The sequence below is a fragment of the Triturus cristatus genome, chromosome 5_1, assembly GCF_964204655.1.
Source record: "Triturus cristatus chromosome 5_1, aTriCri1.1, whole genome shotgun sequence".
NCBI classification, from domain to species: Eukaryota; Metazoa; Chordata; class Amphibia; order Caudata; family Salamandridae; genus Triturus; species Triturus cristatus.
In genome coordinates this window covers 361,710,070-361,736,720 of record NC_140587.1, presented here as the reverse complement: position 1 = coordinate 361,736,720, position 26,651 = coordinate 361,710,070, and the positions used below count along the sequence as shown (strand labels likewise).

Below are 26,651 nucleotides of genomic sequence, written 5' to 3'. Positions count from 1 at the left end.
TGAACGCAGTGTCGTGTGCAAAAGCAGCAAGATGGCTTTCTAACTTCTAACGTGGTTATGCTAACTTAACAATGTATGTACGTATTAAGGGAGTCCTTACTACAAGTCGGGATTGTCAACACACACATCAGTGATGCAGGGTCCAAGACTCAAACAGCAGCGGTTCCCTGGAGGTGTTGCATCGGCAAAGTCACGGCTGCAAAGCTTCGATAGCTCCTGACCACACCTTCAGCTATTCACTGGTGAATTCATTATTCACGTCCGCGTTTTTAGGAAGATAATTGATTCGTTGATGATTGCCAATAGCTCCAGGCCACACCAATTACTACAATTGGAGTGGCCAGGAGCGATCGGCAATCACAAAAGAATCAATTATATTCCTAAATACAGTGACATGAATAAGGACTTCACCAGGGAATAGCTATAGATCTCCGACCACCAAAGGAAAGGGTCAACCAGTACCATCTGGACTGTACAACAGAGGGTTAGAAAAGGTACCCCTCATTTACTAACAGCACAGGACACCATCCTTAATCTTTTCATGTACTTTTGACACACAAGGTCATTAATGTCTGTTATTTGAAGTGATACATAACAATGTGTGTACATGTCTATTTGATTGATGACGTCATGTGTATACAATTGTCTCAATTATATGGAACTGTTTCTTAGATTACGTTATTTGTCTATATTTGTCTCATTAACTATATGAAACTGATCTTTTGTACACTAAGAAAAACAATATTCGACTACACACATGATACCTTGTTCTCTTATTCTGGGGATTACAGTGTCATAAGAGTTTTTGATACATGGCAAAATCAGTGCTCAGCTTCTAAGATTCACAAAATCCACCATTAGTCATAGATTGATGTTCAAAGAAACAATGAAACATTTTTTGTTGATGAAAAAATCCCTTTGGATCAATGGTATAGGGGTTACAATGAGACACAGAGCAGGCCCACAAGTAGCATTTAAGCTACAGGCCCTGGGCAAGTGTAGTGCACTGTGCTAGGACTTTAGTAAAACAAGTATGCGAATCAGGGAGAAACCATATACCATTACATTTTAGACAGAGCACGTGCACTTTGGGCATTTTTTCACTGCTGTCCAGTGCTAGAGTCCTAAAACCAACAAATAGATCAAAAAAATAGACTGAGGAAGGCAAAAAGTTAGGGGACAACCCGGCAAACAAGACCAGGTCCAGTATTACTTTACTGTTGCAGTATCAACAAGGAAGTAAGCATTTACCAGCATGCAAATGATACTACGGTACCGGAGAGGTCTTGATGGCCATGATATACCCCACTGTGCTCAGATTTTTTCAAAAGAAAGTTTATTTTGGAGAATAAGGAACTCCTTTGTTGCTCTCCGTTCCGGAAGGAGGTAGTCCAGCAAGGAGCTCACCTCCTAGTTATAATATTTCAAAATATTAAATTTAATAATTTTAGCTCCCACGCGGCTGTTGACATTCACCAAGCATGTTATCCCTCTTCACCAAAGAGCATTACATTTCCTCAGCCATATCTAGTGCACTACCAGTCGTCACAGCCACATCATTCTAAAACATTGCAAGTGACTTTATACCCAGTGTCACTACAGTGGAAAATATTTATGACTGACATGCACTGTGAGGAAAATGTGCCCTTTCTCCAGAGTCAAACCAATTTTTTTCTGAACCCTGTTTTTGCTGGCTATAGACCTCTGTGTACTTTACCCCTTCTAAATCAATGGAAACATGCCTGTGCTCCTCCTTTCAACATGATATAATGGTTCCCTGTTCCCTGTTCTGCCTTCACTCACCTGGCAAGCCGGAATCTGGCCCTGAAGTTCAATCGCGGTTCCCGCTGTCCGCCACTGCTGTCCTGCTGCCTGTTGCCGCTCCGGTCTCCCGCCGCCGCACTTCCATCTTGCGCGGCCGCAGTGGGGAGACCGGACATCAAGCCTACAAGACCCAGGTGCCCTAGCGGTCGGTCACGAACCACGTGACCGTCCGTTGCGCGCCAGGAGGCGCTTATAATCACGGTGCTGCTCCCGCGTCGCGGGACCGCGCGCGGGTAGCGCCGGGAGAAGCCCGGGACAAGGGCGGGACCGTCTGTGGCCGTCCGGGGCCGACGGAGGCCGGGCTGGGCTACCCCCTTTGGTCTTCCTATTACATGGACTTGCTGTGTAGGTAAGATTGGGTGGAAAACATCTACTCGCGTTTGCGCCTGAGAGTTCTGGTTTACTTATGAGGATGGGGAAAACGGTGCCCACTAGTGGACCCATCCGGCCTAATACCAGACAGAATACATCTATTAATACCCCTCTCCCAAGTCTAACAGCCATAGACCGCATGTTACAGAAAACCATCGGGGTTGGTGTATCAGAAATAGAGACCACTGAAGACGCCTCTCACTCCCTATTGGATGCGCCCCTCCTGTATTGCCAGTTGATTCATCTACTATCGTGGCTAACTCCTGCGATTCTATGTTGTTGACCTCCTATATTGGATTACCAGGCCCTCGTAAAAGTACTGAATCTTCTACAGTGACTCATATTGTACAACCTGATTTGTCACCCAGGGTAAGCAGACTTTCGACTACCCCGGATCTTCAGGGACAGGACTTAAGTACAGATTTTCAACCACCTAATGACATTATTGATCTAGATGGTAGTACTACCCATTTGTCACCTAATGTTTCAGACTCAGCAACAACTAATGTTGCTACTTCACCGATTAGAACTAGAGGGCAAAAGGCCAAAAGCAAGTTAAAGTACATAGAGAAAATTCAGCCCGCATATAAACAAAGGGGTAAAACCTGCAGGAATTATTCTAAAAAGGCAGGTAACCTATTTGGCCGTAAGGGGGCATTACCAGTAACTCAGCCAAATGCTCCTGCTATTCAGTGTGATGATATTGTACATATGGTTGGCAAGGAGGGTTTTTGGGAGAAGATGGAATCTTTATTGTCGACACGCATAGGGCCCATTTTAGACAAAATATGTGATTTAGAAGTACGGATGGACTCCATCGAACAACATTTAACACAAATCCCCCATTTATTTAAATCTACACAATCGTTACTGGTTACCCCGCAAATGGAACCTACTATAAATAAACCTGCATCTGAAGCTGTTCCACGTATGACTGTGGGTGTTAAGGACAAACCAAGAGGCCCAGTTATCCATCATTCAGCCCCTAGTACTGTACCCCATAGCACCAACAACAACAGTTGTAATTTGACTGCTCAGGGGAATCATGAAGAGAATGGAATAGCTCCGCAGGAAAAAGCTGTCACCTTTATGGAAGGCACCGAGAAACATGGAGGCTTAGCAACAGATCAGTTAAGGGGCACTCGTCAATTGGATGATTTTAAAAGTAATAACGTCCCTTCTGTTATGAACCTGCCACCCGAGTGCGGAGCATATGTCGCAGTTTTATGTAACATCCCCAGATTACGGAAAGGGCAATTGGAAACAAATGCTTCTCTTAAAAACAAAACCCTTTACTGGTTAAGCAAAAATTGTGGGTTTTCAATCCTAGATGCTGATCAGATCTTGCTTACTCAAAGAGTGGGTTGGATAGGCCCTACATCTAAAGGTTTTGAAGGGGACTGTGTTATTATTAATTTTGGATCACCTTTTTGGGTCCATAAAGTTTTATCTAGAGCCCCTCCGCCTTCTAGTTGGGAATATAATACTACCCTCTTGCCACTTGCCTATTTTTATAAACCCCCTGTTTTTAACAATTCAGTTTTTTGCCATAGGGCATCTCACGTTAGGAACAAGTGGCCGTCTAGGGGACCTGTGGGTAGTTCTGTGTTTTCCCCTTTACCACTCTATAACAGGTTTCAATGTCTGTCACATTTGGAGGATAACGATTGACACGGAACTTCACCAGATAATATAGTGGGAAATCCAGATAAGGGGATTATGGTGAACCCAAACATATTTATGAGGCAAAGTGAAGTCATTATCAATTGTCAGGAACCTATTATAATGAATGGGTCACTGGTTATAAATGACCCTAGCGTGCCTGATATTTCAACAGCTAGCATACTCAGTGAGCCCATCGTAAATTTAGAAGTATCAACAAACAGGTATAATGATAAGATCGCCAAGATCCCAGAAGGGTATTCATTATCAACCTGGAACATCGCAGGCCTTGGAAGCAAATTAGGTACTCCCTTTTGGCTGGATTTTATTAACCATGGAAGTGACATAATTTGTTTCCAAGAAACATGGTGTACAGATTGCGTCACTGTGGAAGGTTACACCTCATATTGTGTTGATGCGATACCTTCTCCAATGGGAAGAGCTAAGGGTGGACTATTGTTGCTTATCTCAACTAAACTGATTGGATGTAAAGTTATCTCTTACTCTATAGTTGACAGTTTTAGTCAAGTTTTGCGCCTAACATTCCCTGTTGGAAAGGATTTGGTTCTAATTAATTTTTATAATAACTTTCGCAGGGATAGGGGAGCTTGCTTAGTCTCACTAGAAAAAGAATTGGATAATGTATTAAATATCTCACCTAAGTTGACTGTTGTTGTGTGGGTGGGTGATTTTAATATCCAAGCTTGTCCCACCACATTTATTAACTCATGTGGTTATATGAACTCTTATTTAACCACTGTAGGGACTAAGGATGATATGATACATTTCCCTCATTGTGACTATGGCATGACCCTTAATGCTCTAATGGCCAAACTTGACCTTGAGCTACTGGATTGCACCGAGAGAAAGGGCCATATTAAATGTCCATCATTCACTGGCCGAGATGCAAACAGCAATATTGATCACATCTTATTAACCAGGAATAGTCCCTATGTGGACCTTTGGATAACTGAACAGGTGGTTAGTGACCACAATAGTATTTCCATAGTCCTGTTGGCATGGGGTAACAAACTGACTAATACTGATTCCACAATTACTGATATTCTACCCATCAGACCGAATGGAATGAGAATCAAATGGGATGGTGTGGACCCCCATAAGATCCAATCGGTTGTGGTAAATAGCTGTAGGGACAGCATTAATTACTGTCTAAGGGATGAGGTTACCTCTGGTAAACTTTGTATGGAATTCACTAATATTAATAAGGTGATAAGCGATATTTTAACCCGGAAATCCAAAGGCCCAAAACATGTTGGTAAGAAGTGGTTCAATTCTGAATGTACGGAGATATTAACTAACTTAAAGTTAGCCTTAAAGTCCAAACCCCGTGACAAAACTTTAGTCCGTAAATTACGATATGCTTATAAACAAGCTGTCCTTGCCCATAAAAAGGCGATGAGATCAGATGCCTGGGATAAGCTAGGCTTCGCAAGTGAAACCGGAAATATAAAATTATTCTGGGAAATTATAAATAGTCCCTTTTTAAAGGATGATCATATCCCTGAGCTGACGTCCCATGTTAATTGCACAGAATGGATAGAACATTTTTCTAATATTTTTAATCCAGATAAGGTTTTTTTAGATCAGTTTTTATTAAATAATTCTATTTGGCCATTTGTGCCACTGATGATCGGCGCCGATGAGGTGCGGGAAGGGATGGCAAATAGTAAAGGGGGCAAGGCACCAGGTCCGGATGGTGTCCCGATCGACTTATATAAAGCCGAAATGGATCTCTGGGCACCAATCCTGACAAGAATTTTTAATGCTGCATCTGAGGGGGATTTTCCAAAATCTTGGGCAGAATCATTGATTGTCCCTCTATACAAGAAGGGTTCTCGATCCGAAGCATGTAATTACCGCCCTATTTCATTGTTAGATTCCTCAATTAAAGTACTAAGTAGGGTACTATTAAAAAGATTGGAGGACTGGGCTGCAGATTCAGACATTCTAACCCCAGTACAATATGGGTTTAGGAAAGGCATTGGGACTATTGAGCAATGTCTTAATCTGGATTTGCTTATTAACAAATATACCACAGTGAAAGGAGGTAACTTGTTTTTGTGTTTCGCTGATTTGAGCAGTGCATTTGATTTGGTGGACCACTCGCTCCTTTGGCCAGTTTTGCTCGACCTTGGTGCACCGGAGGAGATAGTATTCTTTTTAGCAAGACTTTATGAAAAACTCTCTTGCAGTGTACGCTATGGGCCCACTGGCGAGCGAACTCCCTTCTTTACCGTGCGCAGAGGTATAAGGCAAGGATGTGTTATGGCACCTTTTTTATTCTCTCTCTTTATTAATCAAATTGCATCAACTTTAAACAATATCCCAGCTGATGCTCCTAAAATTGATAACATGGTCGTCTCAGTATTGTTATACGCGGACGACGCGGTCCTAATTTCCCGCACCCCTTTGGGCCTACAAAGTCTTATTGACGCTTTTACTCATTTTATAAATGGCAGGAAATTGTTGATTAATAAATCCAAGACTTTTACAATGACTTGTGGTAAAAAATCAAAGTCACCATGCTCCTTTTTCCTAGAAGGCTCAAAGATCCAAGCTGTTAAAACATTCTGTTATTTAGGTATTAATTTTGATGGCAACGGCAAATGGACTAATGAGCAAGTAAATATTGGACATAAAGTAAATAGGAATTCTAATGGTATTTTTCGTTTTGCAACGAAAATAGGGGACCATAGAATAAAGGACATGGTTACCATATATAATGCGAGATGCGTTTCTTCAGCTCTATATGGAGCTGGATTATGGGGTTACTCCTCCACTGCCCAACTCCAGATAAATGAAAACAGCTTCCTCAAACGCCTGTTATGTGTCCCGGCTGCAGCTTCCACAGATTTGATTCACCAGGAAACTGGCCTCAATTATATTTCTGACCTGGCTGCAGTACGCCCTCTACTATTATGGCGTGCAATATGGCACAAGAAGGAAACTGCATTCACACAGTCTGTAATTAAAGACTGCCTTAAGCTAGATTTATGTCACCGTATTCCGTGGCTAAATTACATTACTTCTTGGTTTAATACTCTGTTTGGAATTAACATTCGTTCAGAGTATACAATACCCCTTTCGAAGAAGGAAATTAAAGACCCGTTCATACTGTATAAGACGGAAGAAAGAAGTCAGCTATTTCGGTCTCAAAAAACCTCTGTCTTTTATAGGCAGCTTAGCCTTAAGAGTGGGCTACAGTCGTATTTGGTGGATGTGACTATTAAATCGCACCGTTTTGTTTTAGTACGTTTGAGACTAGGCATTGTACACCATCTTGTATCCTTCCCTGTTATAGGGGCAGGTTCTAATTCAAACTGCCCATGTGACAACATTTCTAAACAAAGTTGCTGCCATTTCCTGCTATTTTGTAAATTTTATGTCTTTTTAAGGAAGTTTTATTTGAAACCTATCTTTTTAAAATACAATATTCGTTCTACAGCTGACGCAATGAACTTGTTATGTTCCCTCCAAAGCCCTGACGTCTGCTTCTATGTTGCATCTTTTATTTTGAAGTGTAGAGCTGCCAGGAAATCCATAATTTTATGAATTGTGTAACGGGTTCTTCAATGGCTATCATGTATACGTGTAAAAGTTATTATTATGACTATTTTGTGATGCCATAGATAGATTCATGTTCACCCATGCTAATTTACATATATTTGTAATAAACTAGTGCAAGGTTATTCTGATACACTTGAACTTGTGCATTGGTTTTATTATTATGGCATAGGGGTGCCTTTAATTATGTCATGGATTTCACACCTAGGCACATGTCACTTTATTCTTGGTACCGAATTTTTCTTAGATTAGTGAATTTTTGTTTCATGAATAACAATTTGCTATACCTAAATTTTGTACTATGCACATATCACTTTATCTGTAAGTGGAGTTTATAATTTGTTCGATTCCTAGTCCACTGTGCAACATGTAACAATTTTTAAAATGACATTTGTCGGATTTTTTAATCGATGTGTATTTATGTATGGTTCTTTTTCAGTCCGTGCAAGATACTGGTCCCGGCTCAGTGATTTATCATTAGTTGTAATTAAGTCAAATATATGTCATAAATTTTTAACATGTATCATTATGTGTGTTCAGCTTATGTGGTTGTATTTATACTAACCGAATAAAAGCTTTTTGACTTGACTTGGATACACTCTAATTTGGCACATTTAATTTACTCATAAGTCCATAGTATATGGTAACGAGCACACCCAGGGCCTGTAAGTTCAATGTCACAAGTGGACTTTGGCACCCATTTTACCATCCAGTAAGGTGACAACGTAAACATGACTGCAGGTCTGCCACCACTAGCTTGGATGTGTAGGTTTTAATTCAAATGAAACCCATCAATATAACTGTCTTTTTGCAGACCTGAACCTTCCTTTAAGAATTTATAAAAGTCACCTCTAAGTATGAATTATTGCCCAAAAGACAAAAGCTATTTTCTCTGTAACCGGGTTAGCTGTTCCATAATAGGAAAGCGTTTCGAATCAATATTACATTTAATAAATGTTATCTCCATCTAGGAAACACCTACAATGTCATTTTTGAACTTTTTGAAATACTTATTACCACTGGTGAATGCGGATATACAATAAATATTTTGGGAAAAATTACTTTTAAAAAGTCTCGTTTGCCCCATTTGAAGTCCCTGGAGGTAAATCTGAATTTTGTTCTCCCATTTCAGCCAGCCAGTAATTTCCATTTCAATAGGAATGAATGAGGTGTGCACTTGCTCAGAAGAAAGGGAATAAAGACCTTGGGTGTGGGGATTGTGGTGGTGCCCCTGACAGGATGGTCTGTGGCCTGGGCCCAAGGACTTGATTAACTTTAAAGAGGCCTATCCTATCAAAAGCAGATGTAACTAACTTTTGGGCCTTGGCCCTTCTTTTTTCCCCTCCCTCTTACCCCCACTCCTGGCCACACTGACACCGATCACAGTGGGCCTCATGTTGATATATCAGTATCAAATCATGGAGTGTGAAGGCCTGCTTGGTACGTTCTTCATATGATATTTGGGACACACTTCAAATGATAGAAAAATAATTCCAAACAATTTATTTGTATCCACTGTCTAGTTGCTGAATGCTCAGCATTGTTCTAAGAGTCTTCTGTATCAGAGTTTGTTGGAAGTACAGAGTGCCTAAAACTGGCTTTTAGTGTATGGGAGAACACTAAGATTACCATACTAGTCTCACACCACACACACTCAGCCCTCAAAGCCTACATTCAGTGTGGCTGAACACTTCCAATCTTGAAAATGCCCAAAGTGGTTAGGATTAGCCTCCGGTTACTCCATTGGTTAGGGCATCTCCAGGGGTCATTACTACCCACTAGCTCATGCCAGTCATAATTGCGGTATCTCCAAGGATCCCCTTGAGAACAGATCTGTGCAAGATTAGAAGAAGAATAAACCTGCTGTATGAGAACTGAGAAGAGCCTAGAGATCGAAGTTGCGCTCATTCTTGTACCCAGGACAAAGAAGTGGACTCCAAGGGTCATACGTCAGACCTCCTGTTAAAGGGACCTCCTTTTAAAGCTTCAGGGACACAACAGGGTTGTAAGGGGCCAACTGCCCAGCTGGCCAGTGGCAACTCGATTTGGACTGGAACCTGCTGTTGGTCTCGGTCTGACACCCTGCAAGTCTCTAAGTAACTCCCCTAAGGTCCCTGGGACTTAGAAATGTAATCATGCGGTGGATTGGGACTTAAAGGACTATAGTCAGAAAATAAAATCTTTGACTAGGATGAACCTGGTTAGTGTACCTGACACGCGCTCCCTCACAGTCAGCATCACATTGTGCCTAGGTCCTGTTCTACAGTGACTATTGACTATCATTGGCACTTTGTGCTTCTTGGCACTATTTCAAGTTAAAATTCACACATCTGGTTCCCCTTATTGGATTTTCTAACATTTTGGTGTCAATTTGCTTATTCAATTCTACTATGTTTTTCTATCCCGTTTGTTATTTTATTGTGTAGCCTTTCTACTTTCTAACTGTTTTAGTACTGCATAAATAATTTACACATTGCCTCTAATTTAAGCCCGTCACCTCTGTGCCATAGCTACCAGGGGCTTGAGCGCAGGTTAATTTAGTGATTTTAGTCGGTCACCCAGACAAATATTGTGGTTTATACTTGAGGTGGATACTTACTCCCTTAATCAAAATTCCCAATTTCTTACACACAACATTGTTTTTATAAACGTAAAAAAAAAAACACCAAAAAAACAGAACATTTAAACAACCCAGAATACAACAGCAATCTAATATGGTCACCTTTTTAATCACAGTAACAAGTTAGTAATTCAATAATATAGTTTAGAATTAGTCTGAAATTAGGCACCATAATAGTGAGAAAGCTCTGTCATGGTCGATAGCATGCACATCCTTCTTGACCTTTAAAAAAGCATCTTTTATACATACACAACGTGAGCCATGATGTATGGATGCAGCCACCTATCAGCCACATACGTGAACCCGCAAGGATTTAAAAAAATATATTTTATTCACACACCAAAATAAAGTCGTGAAGCTGCACGTCGCGGTTAGCACTTTAGATATGCAAAGCTTACTAAAATTGTGTCAAACACCACTGCGAAATTACAAACTATATTAAAAAATACTTCGAAGTCTTTTGAGCCAGAGCAGAAGCAGGGTTATCATGCACGCATTACAAGGCATCAGTGGCTACAAATTGAAATATAACGTTTTTGCAAAATCTAATAGGATTTGAAGCTCAAACCAACTTTACTTAGAAGAAAACGCATGCTTTCCTGAAAGGATAACCTAAATCTCTTGTAAACCTACAGTGCACAAACCAGCAGTAAAGCATGATCATTCCGGAAAGTTCCATGCTTACATGCGAGAAAATGAGGACCTTTTGCTTCCAGTGGCAACCGCGGTGGCAGGAGTGGCAGACATATGAACTTCTGGGGCCGATATACTCCCGGTGCTGCTCGACGAGCTGAAATCGGCCTCACTCCCTGAGAAGAAAGAGGAAAATATACATTGCTCTTAGGTTTCTGAAAATTAGTACCTAATATGATAAAAACACGAGGACATTGATTGCACACACAAAAACAGGCATATAATGTTTATATTCGACAGGAGTCACTGTTTCACAGTAGGACTCCAAAGAGAACTCTACATATGTAGTTACCTTAAATGTTTTGTGAAATATATACAAAGAAGGAGAAACACTTGACTAAAAGGTTAGGTGCAATTTTGTTTTGTAGATGCAGGTGACGATTGTTCATATTAGAATAACAGTTGAAACAGAAAAGACGTGGGTCAAGGAATCTTAACTTATGAATTAAAAAATGGGAAGAGTACCTGTAAGACCAGGGTTGACCATCATAGGTTCAGTAAGAATAAATCATGTCAAATTCTTAGGGTTTACAAACAATGAATCTGAATTAAAAACAATTTCATAATCTGTGACTACATTTAAAATATGGCTATTATGGACCTGCTGCCCGAATCCCATTTAACATCTAAATGCAACTTTTTAGGTCAAGCCTAGACAGCGCTTGCGCAGTCTCTTCAAGACATGCTGTATGTAGTTTGTGCGCTTAGACTTTGCCCACTGCTTTTCATTGGATTGTTTCAGTGCCCTTTAAATATCCTTGCTTTCAAGTGGGTATTTGATCCCATTTCACCCTCCTTTTCATGGTTTGTTCCCACCCAGGACTTGTAGGCTTCCACTTGAGTGCATTTAGGCCGGTTCCTTTGCACGATTTTCTTCTTTTGTTTCTGCAGGGCGCATGGTAAGGCTATCCTTTCGCACAGCTGCTCCCCCTGCCTTTCAGTTGAGAGCTTGATAGCAGGCCTGTAAATCTGATCACGGCTCCCACTTTCATGTCTCACCATTGTGCGCCTTTTAGTTATCAGCAAGCACCCAACAGTTTATTTTATTTGATCCCCATGGTGTCCGCTGCATGGCCGTCACACTTCATGTTTTAGCATGGCAACCGCGCACCTAACTTTATTTTTATCTATACTGTGTACAGTTTCAGACCGTGTTGCTATAGGGTTAATTTAAACTTACGTTGGAGGCTGCAGTGTTTCACTCCATTGTTCTTTGCCCCTAAAAGCTAAGGCTCCATGAAACATTTGTGTAGGTTTCTTACTATATTGTCGCCTGCAAAGGCTGCTGAACCTTTTTCTTTAACAATTTTAACCCTGCCCTCCTCAGTAGAGTGGGAGAAGGTTTCATCCCTCACACTCAAAGCCAACTGTGTTTGTGTGCCCTGCGCTACCGCTTTTATGGTAAACTGTTACCGTAATTTCTCTGATAACGCATCCTTGCAGCTTTTCATATATTGTCTGCACGCGGTTATGAACTTGTACTACGGATATGTAAAAAACAAATATGAAATATTGGAGGGTGATTGGATATAAAACAGTGGGGCTCTGAACTTCACGCAGACATTCAGAGGCTTTAGTTTGTTTTTCATGCCAGGGGCGGATGGTCGCAACCTTCTTTTCGGCAGCATTATTTTATCAGAATCATTCAGCAGAAAGCAGTTGGTCATACTGGTCTAGATTCACCTTCTGCTCGTTTATGTTATTTTACTGCTAAAGTCATTTTCTCCTACAGTAGCATTTTTCGTGTATCTTATTGGCCCATGAAGTGCACTTTACAGAGAGTCCAGTGAGTGCCAGATTGGTATACAGAGGCAAAAGTAGATAGTACTAACACTATTGGTGGTAGTGTGGGTGAGCAGTTAGGCTTAGAGAGTAGTGCTAAGCAGTTGTTGTACTCACCGAGGCAAGAAATGATACACACAGGAATAAATGCGAGACCAATGTATATAAAGAACACAGATTTGTATATAATTTTTCAGACCTTGAACTTCATTGTAGAATAAGAACTCTGAGATATGAATTTTTCAAGTTTGCAAAATAAATCTCTTTTTCGCCCAATTACGCAACATTGAAATCAATGGGAGAAAATAGAAAAATGCATATGAACTCATATCATTGGATTTCGCGGTTCACCTTCAGAATTTAGGTAAGTAGTAAGGCCAGGTCCAATGTTTCACCAGCGGATGCTTGGAGCGTCCTGGAGTCAGCTGAGGTTGTTGGTAGCTGGTGTACTATAAAGAAGGGGGCCACCTGAAAACATACTGCACAAGAGGACCTAAAGTTAAATCCGAGAGGAGCCCACTCGTGGGAGCAGGATGCAAGGACCACAAGATCACAGCTGGTTCATCGGTATCCAGGCCGTTCACCTGAGTGCAGAGCAGATAGTTTAGCCAGGCATCGTGCGCAAAAGATGACCTTGTGGTAAGGAGTAGGCAACTTGGAGAGGCGATACTGGGAAAGCTGGGCCACTCACGAAGTGGGTCTCCAGGGTCTCGACATCTCTGGATAGGTGCTTGCTTCCTGCTCTGTTGGAGTCCGGATTGGACTCTTGGTCTCAGTAAATGCTGCAGAGGGTCCAGTACCCCGGGTATTGGTGTGGCACGGCTCAGGAAGATACTAGTGTCTCCACACTGTGGGGAGAGACTTAATCCTCCAGGCTGGTGTACCTCTCGGCTTGGGTATTGCAGAGTTGCAGGGGAGCAGCAAATCAGGAAACTGGATTCTGCGGGTTCTGCGCCTGCGGACTGCAGGGGAGTAGTACCTCTACACCAAGGAAATTCTTTTGTAATGGAGAAGGCTGGAGGGGCTCCAGGGTACTTGGAGGCCTCAGTTGCAGGGCGAGAAAGCACACCTCAATTGAGGAGTCCCTAAGGCAGCAGGCAGGGTTTGGCACACATTTTCTGCAGCAGGGCTTCAGTGCACGGGTCGGCAGCCTTTCTTTGTCCTTACTTTCTTTGTGTCCACCAAATCTAAAGTTCAGGGATCAAAGATACCACCTAAATGCTAAAATTATGGAGGCTTCAGGGGTGACATGTAGGAGCCGATGGGCTACCTACCTTTAGATATCTTCACACTCTAAGTGACTACTTCCTGAGGGGAAGGGGCACTACCGTGACCCTAACAGGCCAATTCCTTCTCAAACGAAGATGGAGGGAAATGAAGTGGGCTCCACATTACCTGCCCCACCGTAAGGGTTGTGCTGGCTGAATGGGGACCCACCTAATTAAACAAATGTTCCACCTGTCCCCCGTAAAATGTAGAACAGGACGGGGGGTTGGCATTCTCCACTATCTGGAGGTGCCTGGGAATGCCTTACTGATCTGGGGGAGGTGTGAAGCACCTCCACCCAGAGCAGACTTTGTTCCTGACCTCAGAGCACTGGCTCTCAACCCATGAAGTCAGGAACATGTCTGGTGGCGGCTGGCTGGCTAAAACTAGTTCGAGACCACACTGGTGCTCGAGACACAAAGGGTCTCTTGTGAGCATTTATTGATAAATCCAACACTGGCATCAGTGAGGATTTATTAAGACGAGATGTTTGGCACCAACCATCTTACTGAACAGGGAAGCCATCATGGAGCTATACAACTCATAATGGCAAGCATCCTGCCCATGTACTCTGTGGCTTTCCTGTGCAGTTACAATATCCAAGAATGGTTCAGATATTGAAGGGTCATATCTGCTCAGGCAGATATGTCCACACATGGGGTATAGTGCACCCTGCCTTAGGTTATAAGGCTTGCAGTAGGGGGTGACTTATCTATACCTCATACAGAGTATGGGGGCATGGCACACAGGGCTGTGTGCCATGACGACTGTTTTTTTTGCACCAAGACAAGCAGTCTGCAATTGCAGTTTGCATGGTCTTGGTGACAGTTTGTGCTTTATCCCTAGGGAACCCTCTTTAGTCCCAATGCCCTAGGTACCAGGAGTTCCCTTTACTAGGGACCTTTAGGGGTTTCTGAAGTTCTGGCAAAGTTTTAGGGAAAGATCTCGCACGGAGAACCTGGTTAGCAGGGACCCAGTGGACTCAATTCGAAATCACTCTGTACACCAGGCAAAAGGTGAGGGCTGACCATGTCAAAGAGGCACTTTCCTACATTCACCCTCCGTTGTAATGCTCCTATTAAGTGCATGAGGGACTAGTTTACAACTATCTGTCTCGTTATCTGCTATTCACCCATCTTATGGGTTTCACTCTTAATTTCTTCCACTTTGAGTCCCCCTCTCATTCCAAAATCCCTCCGCTTCTGTCCTTGGGTCAACCCCCGCACTACAATTCACCACCCAATCCCATTCTATCCTCCCTCTCTTCTTTTCCTGTGGGCTCCTCACCCCACTCCCTCTCATGGCTCCCACTTTCCCAAATGTGTGCTCCTTTTTCTCCTGCCCCTGCTGCCCTCTCCTTCCCTCAAACTGCTTCTTCTCAGAGGTACTAGGGTCTGTTTCCTAGTCAGGATAAGCTTCCCTGAATTCCTTAGCCTTCTTTTGTTTGGAAGGGCAGATGATAGGGAGCCTTCATTTAAATCCAGTCCTTATTTCTAAATCACAGACGCCTAAGGAATATAATGAATACTAAATTGTCATCGGACTTTATTGGGAATGGAAACAAAAACAGGACTGTGTTTAAAGTAAGCTAGTCTTCAATATAGAGAGCCTATTGTTTCATAAATTGTCTAGCTACAACGTTCGTATGCTACAAGAATTGACACATTAGACCGAGACCATTTGGCTTTGCCAACGCTTGTTGTTTGCCTTTAAGTCGTAATATTCATTGAGAGGGAAACTATTTTTTTGCACCCAACCTTTTTTTGCACAATACTGCAGATTTCCCCATCAGAAAAATATTTCCTTCATTAACCACACATTTTATTATTTTGAAAATATCTCTAAACATTAATACTGACCAAGCTCTATGCAACGTTTCAAATTAAAAAACATAATAAAATGTCAGAGGCATGCTAGAAGGTATACTAGCAAAGGAAACTTTTGCAAAAGTATTTACAAAGAGGTCACTTTTAAAAATGCGAGACTTCACTTCTATCCAAACGTCTAGTCCAATTCACAGCAAATTTAGGACCGCTTTAATGTCTAGTTCCATAATATTTTGTGGACTGGCCCATTACATTGTACTAGCCTTCCTCTTCCCATAACATATACTGAGATTTTGCCTTATGTCGCAGACAGATTTTGCGCATCCTAACCATAACAAAAAATGTTAATCTGGAAAATTGTCCCAATCCCCAATTTAGACTTTTCCTACTATGGTCGAGATATGCTGCATCTGAGATACTTTTGACAAAAGTCAGTATTTTCATTGCATACATGCAGTGCTTAATTTGAGCTGGTGGTTTCTGGTGCTCAGCACCGGCACTTGATTGTAAACACCAGCAACTATGTCAGCCTGCTACATAGTTGTGCTGTCTATCTAATTTAGAGAGGAGGACAACAACATTGTTTATTAATTCATTATACATTAATAATGACTAATACCTGCTGCTCAAGCTATTCGTAAAGCTTTGGGGTCTGGAGTAATCTGGATGGTCAGAGTTGTAGAAGGTAGGGTACTATTTATCTTGGTACTGTCATGCTGCAGTGCCTCCGGACGCAGGCCCTGGCAGGTATGTTTTTTACAAATTAAGCACTGCGTGTATGCCTATTTTGTGAATGTAGACAGCCGTAAACCCAAGAACATGTTATCAAGACAGCAAAGTAAAACAAATGAATACACAAAGGGAATTAGTGATTAACACAGTGTCCTAAATGGAAAGCTGAAGGGATCCAAACAGAATAAACTTCCTAACAAATAATAATGAATTAGAATATGTCAGGAAAGTAAATACTGCAAAGTATATACACGGCCCCTGAGTTACAAACTAGATGTGTTGCTGCATCTGCGTTTAATAAAAGGACTACTTGAAGATCTTCTTCAAAACCCAATTGGAACACACATGGGCATTGTAACGTACCTCGAAGTGCCATGGGCTCGCTTGACAGCTCATATAAGCAAAGACAAAGCATGAAAAAAAAAAGCACGTGAAAGCCAGTGGATGGGGTTAGTGCTCCAGAGCCCACTCTCGTTGCATTTGTCAAAGAACTGATGGAATGAGGCATTCCCAAGTGCTAGAGCCATTTGTACCCAAACATATAAAGTGTAATTGGTGGCTAAGGACTAATGAGGACTGAGCAGGTAATTTAAGCAAAATGTACAATCCAGCTCAGGCATGCTTTTATAAAGCGGGCAAACACCTGATGTTCGAGATCTCAGACAATCTCCAGGGTCGTCTAGAGGTCCAATTTACGACTTGAAAGGCACGTTTGCCATCACAGATACTTACAAAAACGGAAAGACCCAAGCATCAGGACCATTTTTACAACTGTTCAAGGTTTTTGTTGAAAAATGCATGTTTGAACCGTGTCGGAGACCATGGCTCCCCCCAGCACTGCCTCTCTGAAAGAGGAAAAGGCATTGCACATATTCGACAACCGGCTTAAGAGGATAAGGCATTACTTTCATTTAATCTGGCTCATGATCAGAAGGCAGCTCTAAACGGTTTAAACTTAGCTGCAATGAAGCCAGGATTTGTGCAGCTTCTGTTCGGTTGATAAAAAAATCCAATTATTGCTATTCAGGGCTTATTTTATCTGCACTGAAAACTGTAAGTGTCCTTTAGCGGATCAGCATTTAAAACTGGGCTCAAAGCAGAGGAGCGTAGGGGAGGTGGGGTGATCCCAGGAGCATGTTGTATCTCATGTAGCGAGGGGGTACACGAAGGCGGAGCCATAAGATGTTGATTAATAGATATCTTCTACATTCGAGTAGGTGTGCAGATATATTCTGGCACAGAGATGACTGGTGCTTTAGTTCCCCTCTGGGGTACTGCTTTAGTAAATGTGTTAACTGTTGCATCTTTTGCACTCTGTAATGTCATTTAGAGCAGTGATACTCCAGGTACGGCCCGGGGGCCGCTTGCGGCTCTCCTGGGATTTCCACGCAGCACCTCGGTGAACAGCAACACTGGTATTCTGTTTACCTTGAATCAGCGCTGACATTCGAACTGGCAGTCCTGCACCGCTTAACTTTAGAAACACCTTCATTTTCTGAAGACATTTCACAACAAACGTGTAAAAATATGATAAAAGTCTCTTAAAAATTCAAACCGTGTATTTCGTGCAACATGCAGAACCTTTTCACCTTATATATTCGATGGTATTACTGCATTAAGGGGTATTTTATTATTTAAATGATAGTTTTCAAACATGAATTTTCATGCTTCCAGCAACCCTGACAACAATGCCAATAGTGAACTAAGTCAAGTCGGTTGTCATGTGTGCCCTCTGGGTGATCTGGGTTGCTATTATAAATGGCCAACATCATAGTTGAATAAATCTACCACAAGAAAAGGAGGCAAAGTGGAAAAAAAACAATTGCCTAGGATCACACAGTTTGGTCAAGTGGGGAAGCAGGGAATTATCCCAGGTTTTCTGGTTTCACATTGTGCAATTCAGTCACTACATGTACATGCTTTGCTTCACCTACATCCAACTTAAAAACCCCATATCTCCTGACCACCACCCTGCTGGTATCAGTACGGCCCTCGGTCACACCCGCGACCGTACTTTTTGGCCCCGGGGAAAATGTTTGCGAGTACCCATGATTTAGAGGGACTGACTTTTACCTTCTCACTCTAGCTTACATAAGTTAGCATCATTTTATCATCATTTTTACATTTATGGTTAGCTCGGACTGTCTAAAGAGCATCTTACTGGTTTTTGCCTTCTTTACTGGCTTATTGTGGCCTGATGCACCCTCACTCATCCCAGGCGAGGCAGCCAGAGCCCCTCAAAACTTTATATGTATTAAATCATTCAGAATGACTCAAATCCACATGAATCCTCTAAAAGAGCACCGCGTCACAATGCAGTAACAGTACACTCCCAGAAAACCATCCCTCTCTCTCCAATCACTTCCATTTGGCTAGGTTCATAGAAGAAAGAATTATTTTCATTTGAAGTGCGGACCAGCAGTGGAAGTATGCACATGTATACGTGTGGTCTGTCTGCCTGTAGAAGTCTTCACAAACCTGGGACCCTTAACACATGTGTCTTGCCTGCTGAGGCCTAGCCCTGGGCATCCTGAATGACAGTCTCCTATCAATGTCAGCAGCGGTCCATACCTAGACACATCCATAACTCTTCTGGTCTACTTCCTGCAAGATTTCAATATAGCCAATACAAAAGCATTCCTGAAAAAACAAGGACTAGAGCCTTCACATATGATGAACCTAAAAAGTCCTTGATAAGACAATTTATAGAGCACCCTTCGAACAACTATAAACATTTTTAAAGGCAACAAAATCCCTTAGAATTCTCAAATAAGTACCCATTCCAGTTGCAGAACCAAATCATCTCCCATTACCGCTACACGCTACCACAAATCAGCAATTGACCAGAATGGCGATTCATAGCTTTTCCTACATGATCTCTCCACAGCATTTAACACAGTCAACCACCAAACTATAGGAACTTTGATTCCTAGGAACAACAGTGTAATGAGTACCTCTTTTCCTTGCACAGAAACTACATATATAATTAGCATCTCACTTTTACAGTCATCTCCGTACAAAATAGAAGCATGTGTACATCAAAGCTGAAATATTGCAATCACACTATTTTTAAGCTATAGGAGACCTCTACTGGGTATCCTCAAAAGTGCCACTTTCTCCTACCACTACTACACTGATGACAACCAGGTCCTACTGGTGATGGAAAAATCTGTAGACAGCTACCCTCTTTGTTCCTCCTAGCTAGCATCCTACAACTGAATGACTTACACCGCCCAAAATCTGGCCTCATCGCAAAACAAAATGGTAACCTGTTGAAAATGGTCTACCACCCAACATGTGCATGGTGGCCCAAGATAGTGGTGTGCCACCCTCAGTTCGAAAAAAGGAATACGAGGACTGCGTTATCACGACTGAGCCCTAGCTAACACTGCAGGTAGATGAAGTCATTAAACCCACTTTCAACAGTCCGGACATGGAAGTATTTTCCCTTTCCTGGGGTTCCTCCGCAAGTCCACATCACCATTGCTCTGATACTTTACTGGGTAATATACACTGATGGTGTTAATCTGGGGGTTCTCTCTTCTTTCTATGCATGTTACAGCAGATACAGAATACCACAGCCAGATTCCTACTGCTCAAATGAACATGAGACTACTCCATATCAGTCGTTCGGGCCCATTACTGGCTCCCAGTGGCCAGATGCATCTCATGCAATGCCATCTGCATCTGGGTATACAGGGTGCAGCTGCCGCCTACTAACACAAGGGTCAAAGCTATATTAAGAAGAACCTAGAGCTCAGATACAGCACCTCTAATTATCATTAAAGTTAGCAAAAGACTTGGATGGATCAGGAAGCCTTTTGGTACAAACCGCTACACTTAGGGGCACCCTACAGATCCAAATAAGAACCCTCAATTTTAATGAGCAATAAGGAAATGGCTATTTGCCCTCTTCTGTTGGTGAGCCACCAGACAAGCGGGTGCAAGCGATGGCGATAGGAAGAATCAGCCCCATGAAGCACCAAGAGGATAATTATTAAGGAAGTCTAGAAGAAAGTCCAAATTAATACCCAAGGACCAGTCCAATGGGAAGCATCGCTCCATAGCAAACACACAGGTCTCTATGACATAGGCACTTAGATGCACAGCACCACCTTTGCTGCAACAAAGCGGCAAATTCCCTGAGCTCCTCTGGTACAACACCCTCCCCATAGGTCACTCAGCAACCATACACCCTACCGCGCATGGATGCTAGCCCTGCAACGAATCACACATGGACTGCATAAAACTTCAGGGACAAAATGTAGGGCACACATACTGTTGCTATGGAATACTAGTTTCAGTTTCACGGTGGGGGGGTGGGGCTCATTTAGTAGCTGCGCCTCACACTGACCAGTCCTGGTCACGAAGCTCTTCCATGGACGTAGTAGCCGTCTCAACAAAGACACACACAATAGGCTGCAGGAGAGCCCAGTGTAACTTACCAGTGGGTGGAATTCATTCAAGGACTTTTAACGTCACGTTTGTTTTGTCCTTTAAAAGGAGCATTGAACAGAAAAGGATGCAGGATTATCCTGGACAAAAAGGAAATAGTTGAGAGTCAGGGCTTTAAGAGGGATAAAAAAAACGTAGTGGTGGTTGGGGGGGGGGGAGGGGGGGGCACAAAAAGGTGCGGTCTGTGTAATTGGGGGCGTCGCTTAAACACACATTTTTTTCCGATCCCCATAATGTACCACCCTACCGGTAATTTGGTGCAAGATTAAGTAAAACACGAAATATGATCAAGAATTAAAATCGCTACCTTCATGGTTTTTCGATTATTTGTTCATAAAATGATCAGAGTTATCTCCCAGTACAGTTAAGGGCATGAATATAGGGCCCGATAGGTACCCGCGTTAATCTGCGTTTTGATTTTTGTTACTATCGGGTCCGAGACCCGGCCCACTAAAAGCCCTGCTGGGAATAGAATTTCCATAGGTAACTCCTGCTTTATTGTACGTACATTCCTGACCCCATAACTCTCTATCCTTTCTACCCAATATGTGCTCCGCCGAAAGCCAGCAACCAAAACTGAGCTAGCATCTGTGCAAAATCACACCGCATGCTTTTTAAAAAGAAGGGAAACACAGACCTAGCTTGGGGGCGCGGGAGAATACAGAAGCCATCGTGTTCTGCTGATCATCGTTCAGCCCAACCCCCAATGCAGAGCCAGCGGAATACACGAAGGAAAGAAAGCACAGAGGAAAAAGGAGATGAAGCTACCTACATTCCAGTATATACGCCTGGCCCTGTCGTCTCGGGATTGACTGGAATTTACGTGAGCACCGAAAGGAAGTATTTAATAGTCCCCTGCAGCTCTGCATACACAATACGCAAGACTTAAACTAGGAGGGGCTAGGGGGCACGCTGAGCCAGGTTTGGCCCCCTCAGTATTTGTAGGCCGCCCACCCCAACCCCTGAATAGAATCATGCCGCGATTCTTTCGGCCGCGCTGTCGAGGGCATATTCTTTTCAAAAAGATAATACATTCTGAAAGCAATCAAAGTTGACGAATTTGTGTTTTTTTCAGTGGACAAAAGGCACCTCCGGGGGAATGCAGCGTGTGCGTGATCACATCTGTTTAAAAACAAAAATAGAAACGGTTTCTAAGAAAACAGAGCGCTTCTCTGGCAAACATTTCTAGCAATGCGCGGCGCTGTGGGAGTTTAATGACATTCGCTGCAAACAGCAGTGGGAAAGAAAAAGGCGCTGCGCCATAAGCGTGAATACTCACTAAACGGGTAACACTTAGGAGTGTTGTAGAGAAATATATGCACGTGTGGATTCCGAAGCCTGCAGCCGTAGAGCCCACCTTCACCAAGGAACTGGCCTCTCTAGAGGGGCCTCCATTTAAAGCCCTCGAGGGACGGGAACAGCACACGCGCTATTAATTAGAAGGCCCCGATGGCGACACGTACAGCTAGCAGATATTGCCTCCGCTAAGTGTCGATTTGTTTTAAGAACGTTTACACGTATCTATAAATATGTAAGATTCCACCGGGTACAGATAATAAACATTCATTGCAAAATATATCTACCAAGTTGAAACTAATTAAGTTTGCAGATAGAATAAATATTGCATGTAACAAAAAAAATGGGTAAATGCTCAGCTTGAAGGAACAGCGGTGTTGGCTGTGATCTGGCAGTCAGGGAAAATGCAATACGACCAGAAACGACCTCTCGATTCACCTGGTTCCAACAGCGTGAAGGTGAACTACTTCCGGTGCTAAAGAACACACGCGACCGGTGCATTCTGGTATGGTAAGTCTGGCAACTGTTAGCCAGGTTTGTTAAACCACATAATGCAAGAAAGGCAAACTGAAGACCAGGTCTGAACCACTAAACCAGGGCCCGGGCAGCGTGGTGCAGGCGGTCCCTTTTGATTTCTTCGACCCATAAACAGACAGGGTACCTTGATCTCCACTGTTTTACTTGCAGAAACGAGAGGCAGCAGCCTACGGCATTTGTCGTGTCTAAGATTCAATTTGGAAACAACAGAAAGTACGAAGGATGAAAAGGACAGGCCAGCAGGTACACTAGGGGTGGAGCAGTGCTCCATTTTTTACGAGGAATATGTTCACTTTTTAGCATGGCTACAGGGGGCTTATAATTTTGTCCTGTACAGAACATCTTCTGCCAGTTCTGTCTCTTTAGCTAATATCGATTTGCATTCTTGGGCAATTGGTGCGGAATCAAAACCGAGGGTTGTGCCAAAGTAACCAGTGGTCAGGGCACAAGTCCTAAAAAAGAAGTGGGGGGACGCTCGAGTTAGGTTGTGTCAACGGAAGTGACGTCACAACAGGAATTGTCACGAAATTTGCTGGTCTCCGTCTGAAATGCGTGAATACATACAAGATACAAGTAGAAGTATAATACTTCAATAAGTGGCAGTCACTCAAAACACAAGAACACACTATACACAGGACCCATTCCTCGGATTACACGGTTATTACAGACTCGGGCCGTAGGCAGTACGGGCATCTGTCGGGGTCCCTAGAAGTGACATGCTCGGCGTGTTGATAGCGCAGCTCCTTGAAGCCTTGGCGCCTCGGCTTGGCTCTGAGAAAGGCTGGCAAGGGGAGGGCGCGAGGTGGAAGGGGAGATTATTCTGAGCCTCGGGTGCATTTGAAAGGCATTCATTCGCACGTAGGTGCAGACTCGGATACTGGCTACATCTTTTGGGCAGGGGGGACGGCGTCCACCCGGTAACAACCCAGTAAAATAAGTGAGGGGACGCCGTCCACCCGCGTGGTACCCCGACTCGAGCCCTGCCAGTGGTATAGGATCACCTGGCAGCTATGTGTAGGGATGCTTGGGTTTTTTAAAGCACTGATGCCAGGGAGATATCGGAGATCTGATGCGCCCTACTCAGAATCCTCATGGGTCCTCTGGAGAGGGTGCTTTCAGTGGATGTACATTAGGACAGATGACCGTGTTTGAGTAGGTGTCTTGTGGGTGAGACCGCAGGATCAAGCAAGTGTGTTGGCAACTTGGTGATAACTACACTGAGGATGCAAATCATCCCTTATATGGGGATGCGCCCACTATTCCACAGCACAATCCTGGGGCAGGTAGGTCTTGATGATCGGACTATGCTGCGTGGCATTGGTTGTAACTTGTGTGTTGTAGTAAAAGCTTTCAGATGAACAATGCAGAGACCTGTGAAATCCTATGGTAAATTCGGGAAATCCATGTGTAATGCACCAAAATAATCGTTTTACAGATATAGTGTTGCATGGGGAATCAAGACTAATTAATTGTTATGAAGCAGTGACATGGCAAGCCGACTTCTTAAGCAGATGCACTACTTGCTCCTACAGCCAGGGGCACTGCAGGACTGTGCACAGCCCCAGCCATGTCTGTAGCAATCGTGAGCCGCTGTTGAAATGGACAAGTTAGTGTTAGACTTGGCATCTTTTGGCGTGTTTCTCCTGAGTTTTTGCTTTCTGACCTCCCGGTTTCAACTCTGTTTTTGCTGATGTACTGATTCTGCAGACTTTTCTCACTGCTGATCAGTGGTAAAGTGCAAGTGCACCTGTAGTAAAATGTGTTATGGATTGGTGTTTCCATGATTGGCCTATTTGATTTATGTGTCATGTCCTGGTGTGTGCGGCATGTCCTGATTATTGCAAGGCTACCTGTCCCCATAGCAGTTTGATTATAACATCTTATAATCCTAACTGACCCAGGGAACATGGTAGAAATTCGAGTTTAGTATGCCTGAACTCAGAATGATAAAATACATCTTTTAGTGAAGTTGGTTTTAACATTCTGTGTTTGAAAATACCACTTTTAGAAAGTAGGTATTTTCTTTCCTAATCATCCAGCCTGCCTCTGCTAGCTTGTGTATTGTCTGTCTGGTTTGCGAGTGACAGGGGCTGGAGAGACTCCAGGAGACAGAGTGAGTCAGCACAGGGCTGAATACACCTATCTACATGTAGAGTGTGGGAGGAGTAGCATCTGGGCCTGAATAGGGCTGTGCCTGCCTTCCACAATGCTGGCTCCACCTCCTGTGGTGCGTCTGATGACCCTGGCCCACTCTGACAAAGGAAGATGGTGCACACTGGCAGAATGCACCTAGAACTGGTTTGAGCTAGGTACAGGACCCTCTACCTTCAGAGGACAAAGGATTTGCTAGTATGAATATTGGGGCCGCCTTGCTTCACGACGACGCCTTGGTATCCCCGACGATGCCGTTCCACGTCAGAATCAATGCCGCTGGTTGCACCGTGGTTCGAGGGCACCGCTCGTAAAGTTACACGACGCACCACCCTCATCCCGCATCGCAGCCTTGGCCTACCGACACCGATGCCATTGACTCCAGTTCGTCAGCCAACGACAGCGCTTCAGCAACGACGACGCCACTGCTTGCACCGTGACCTGCCAGCACCGTGCCGAGCACTGACTTCATCTCACACTGCGACCCTGGTCTCACCGACGATGCCATCTGATGCCGCCACCAGCTGTTGCTCGCACCGTGACCTGAGGGCACCGCACCACTGCACTTCGCACCACAGCACCCAACGCCTGCCGATGCCAGCGCGCCTGAGTTCAACAAGGAGGAGTTCGATCTACAACGCGTGTGACTTCGAGGGCCCCGAAGACTCCTGCACCGACCTCCGGAACCGACGCTTGCGGACGCCGTGTTTTTGGAAGCTCAACGAGAAGTCATCGCCTTGCATTTCTGAAAGGTACTGTTTGCGGGTCTTCCTGACACCGTAGCTGGCCCGCGATGCCGCGGTCAGCCAGAACTGTTTGGATTTGTTTGCTCACGACGCCGTGATAGCCCCGGACGGAGCTATCAACATCAAGGAACTGTTTTTCAAGGTTATTTTGATAACTGAAGATTTTTAAGTACTGTATTGTGGATTTATATCATTTTGGTCTTGTTTTAAGAATATAAAAATATTGGATATTTTTCTAAACTGGTGTGGTGTCCTTTTGTAGTGCTTACACTGTATTACTGTTGGTTATGTGCAAATGCTTTACACACTGCCTCTAAGATAAGCCTGACTGCTCGTGCCAAGCTACCAAGGGAGTGAGCAGGGGTTATTTTAGGAGTGTAACTCCCTTTTCCTGACTAGGAAGAAGGGTCCCTATTTGGACAAAGGTGCAAGCACTTGCCAACTAGATACCCCCATTTCTAACAGTATCTATATTCTGCTTCAAACAGAGTTGTGATGCTTCAGTAGAAGTGAGTGATGCCAGTCGGAGCACATGCATAAGAATCAGGTAGTGGGATGTGCCCCCTTGGGGATGGACTTTCGCACATACCTTCTCAAATGTGGAGTGGGATTTGCTATTGATTAGAGTGAGCCATAGGCAGAAGAGAGTTTATTTTCACGTGTCAGAGTACCATTTGGTGATAGTAGAGAAAATGGCTCTTGTGGAAACTATTGGTACACATATGCATCTAGCTCCTTATATGATCCAAGGCTCCCCTCAAGAAGAGAAGAATGTCAACAACTTTAGGATTGAATCATGCGGCAACCTCCCTATATCATGCCTATGTTGTTCTTGATATTTGTAAGGACCCTGTCCATGACAGAAGAGTCATGATCATTTTTGAAGCCAGGGGTGACATAGGTCAAGAGAATTTGTGTGTGACTGTTTTAGGGGAAAGGTAGGGCTGTTCTTATTTCTCGTAATGCACCCCCATTTGATGCCCATCCTCAAGATTCTCCCCAGACCCACTTCTTGACAGGCTTTATTACATATGTCTCTTATACATTCATGAAAACTGCATATTAATAGTTAATATTTTCTTCATCACATGAAATGTCTAAATG

General features: G+C 43.4%; 1 protein-coding gene across 1 annotated transcript in view; it reads right to left on the bottom strand.

Moving 5' to 3' along the window:
• Window positions 1-26,651, bottom strand: part of SYBU (syntabulin) — a 208,833-nt gene that overhangs the window by 45,089 nt on the left and 137,093 nt on the right. The window contains exon 4 of the mRNA XM_085605080.1: window positions 10,749-10,872. Coding sequence (XP_085461206.1) covers window positions 10,749-10,872 — 124 coding nt within the window. The remainder of the gene's footprint in view (window positions 1-10,748; window positions 10,873-26,651) is intronic.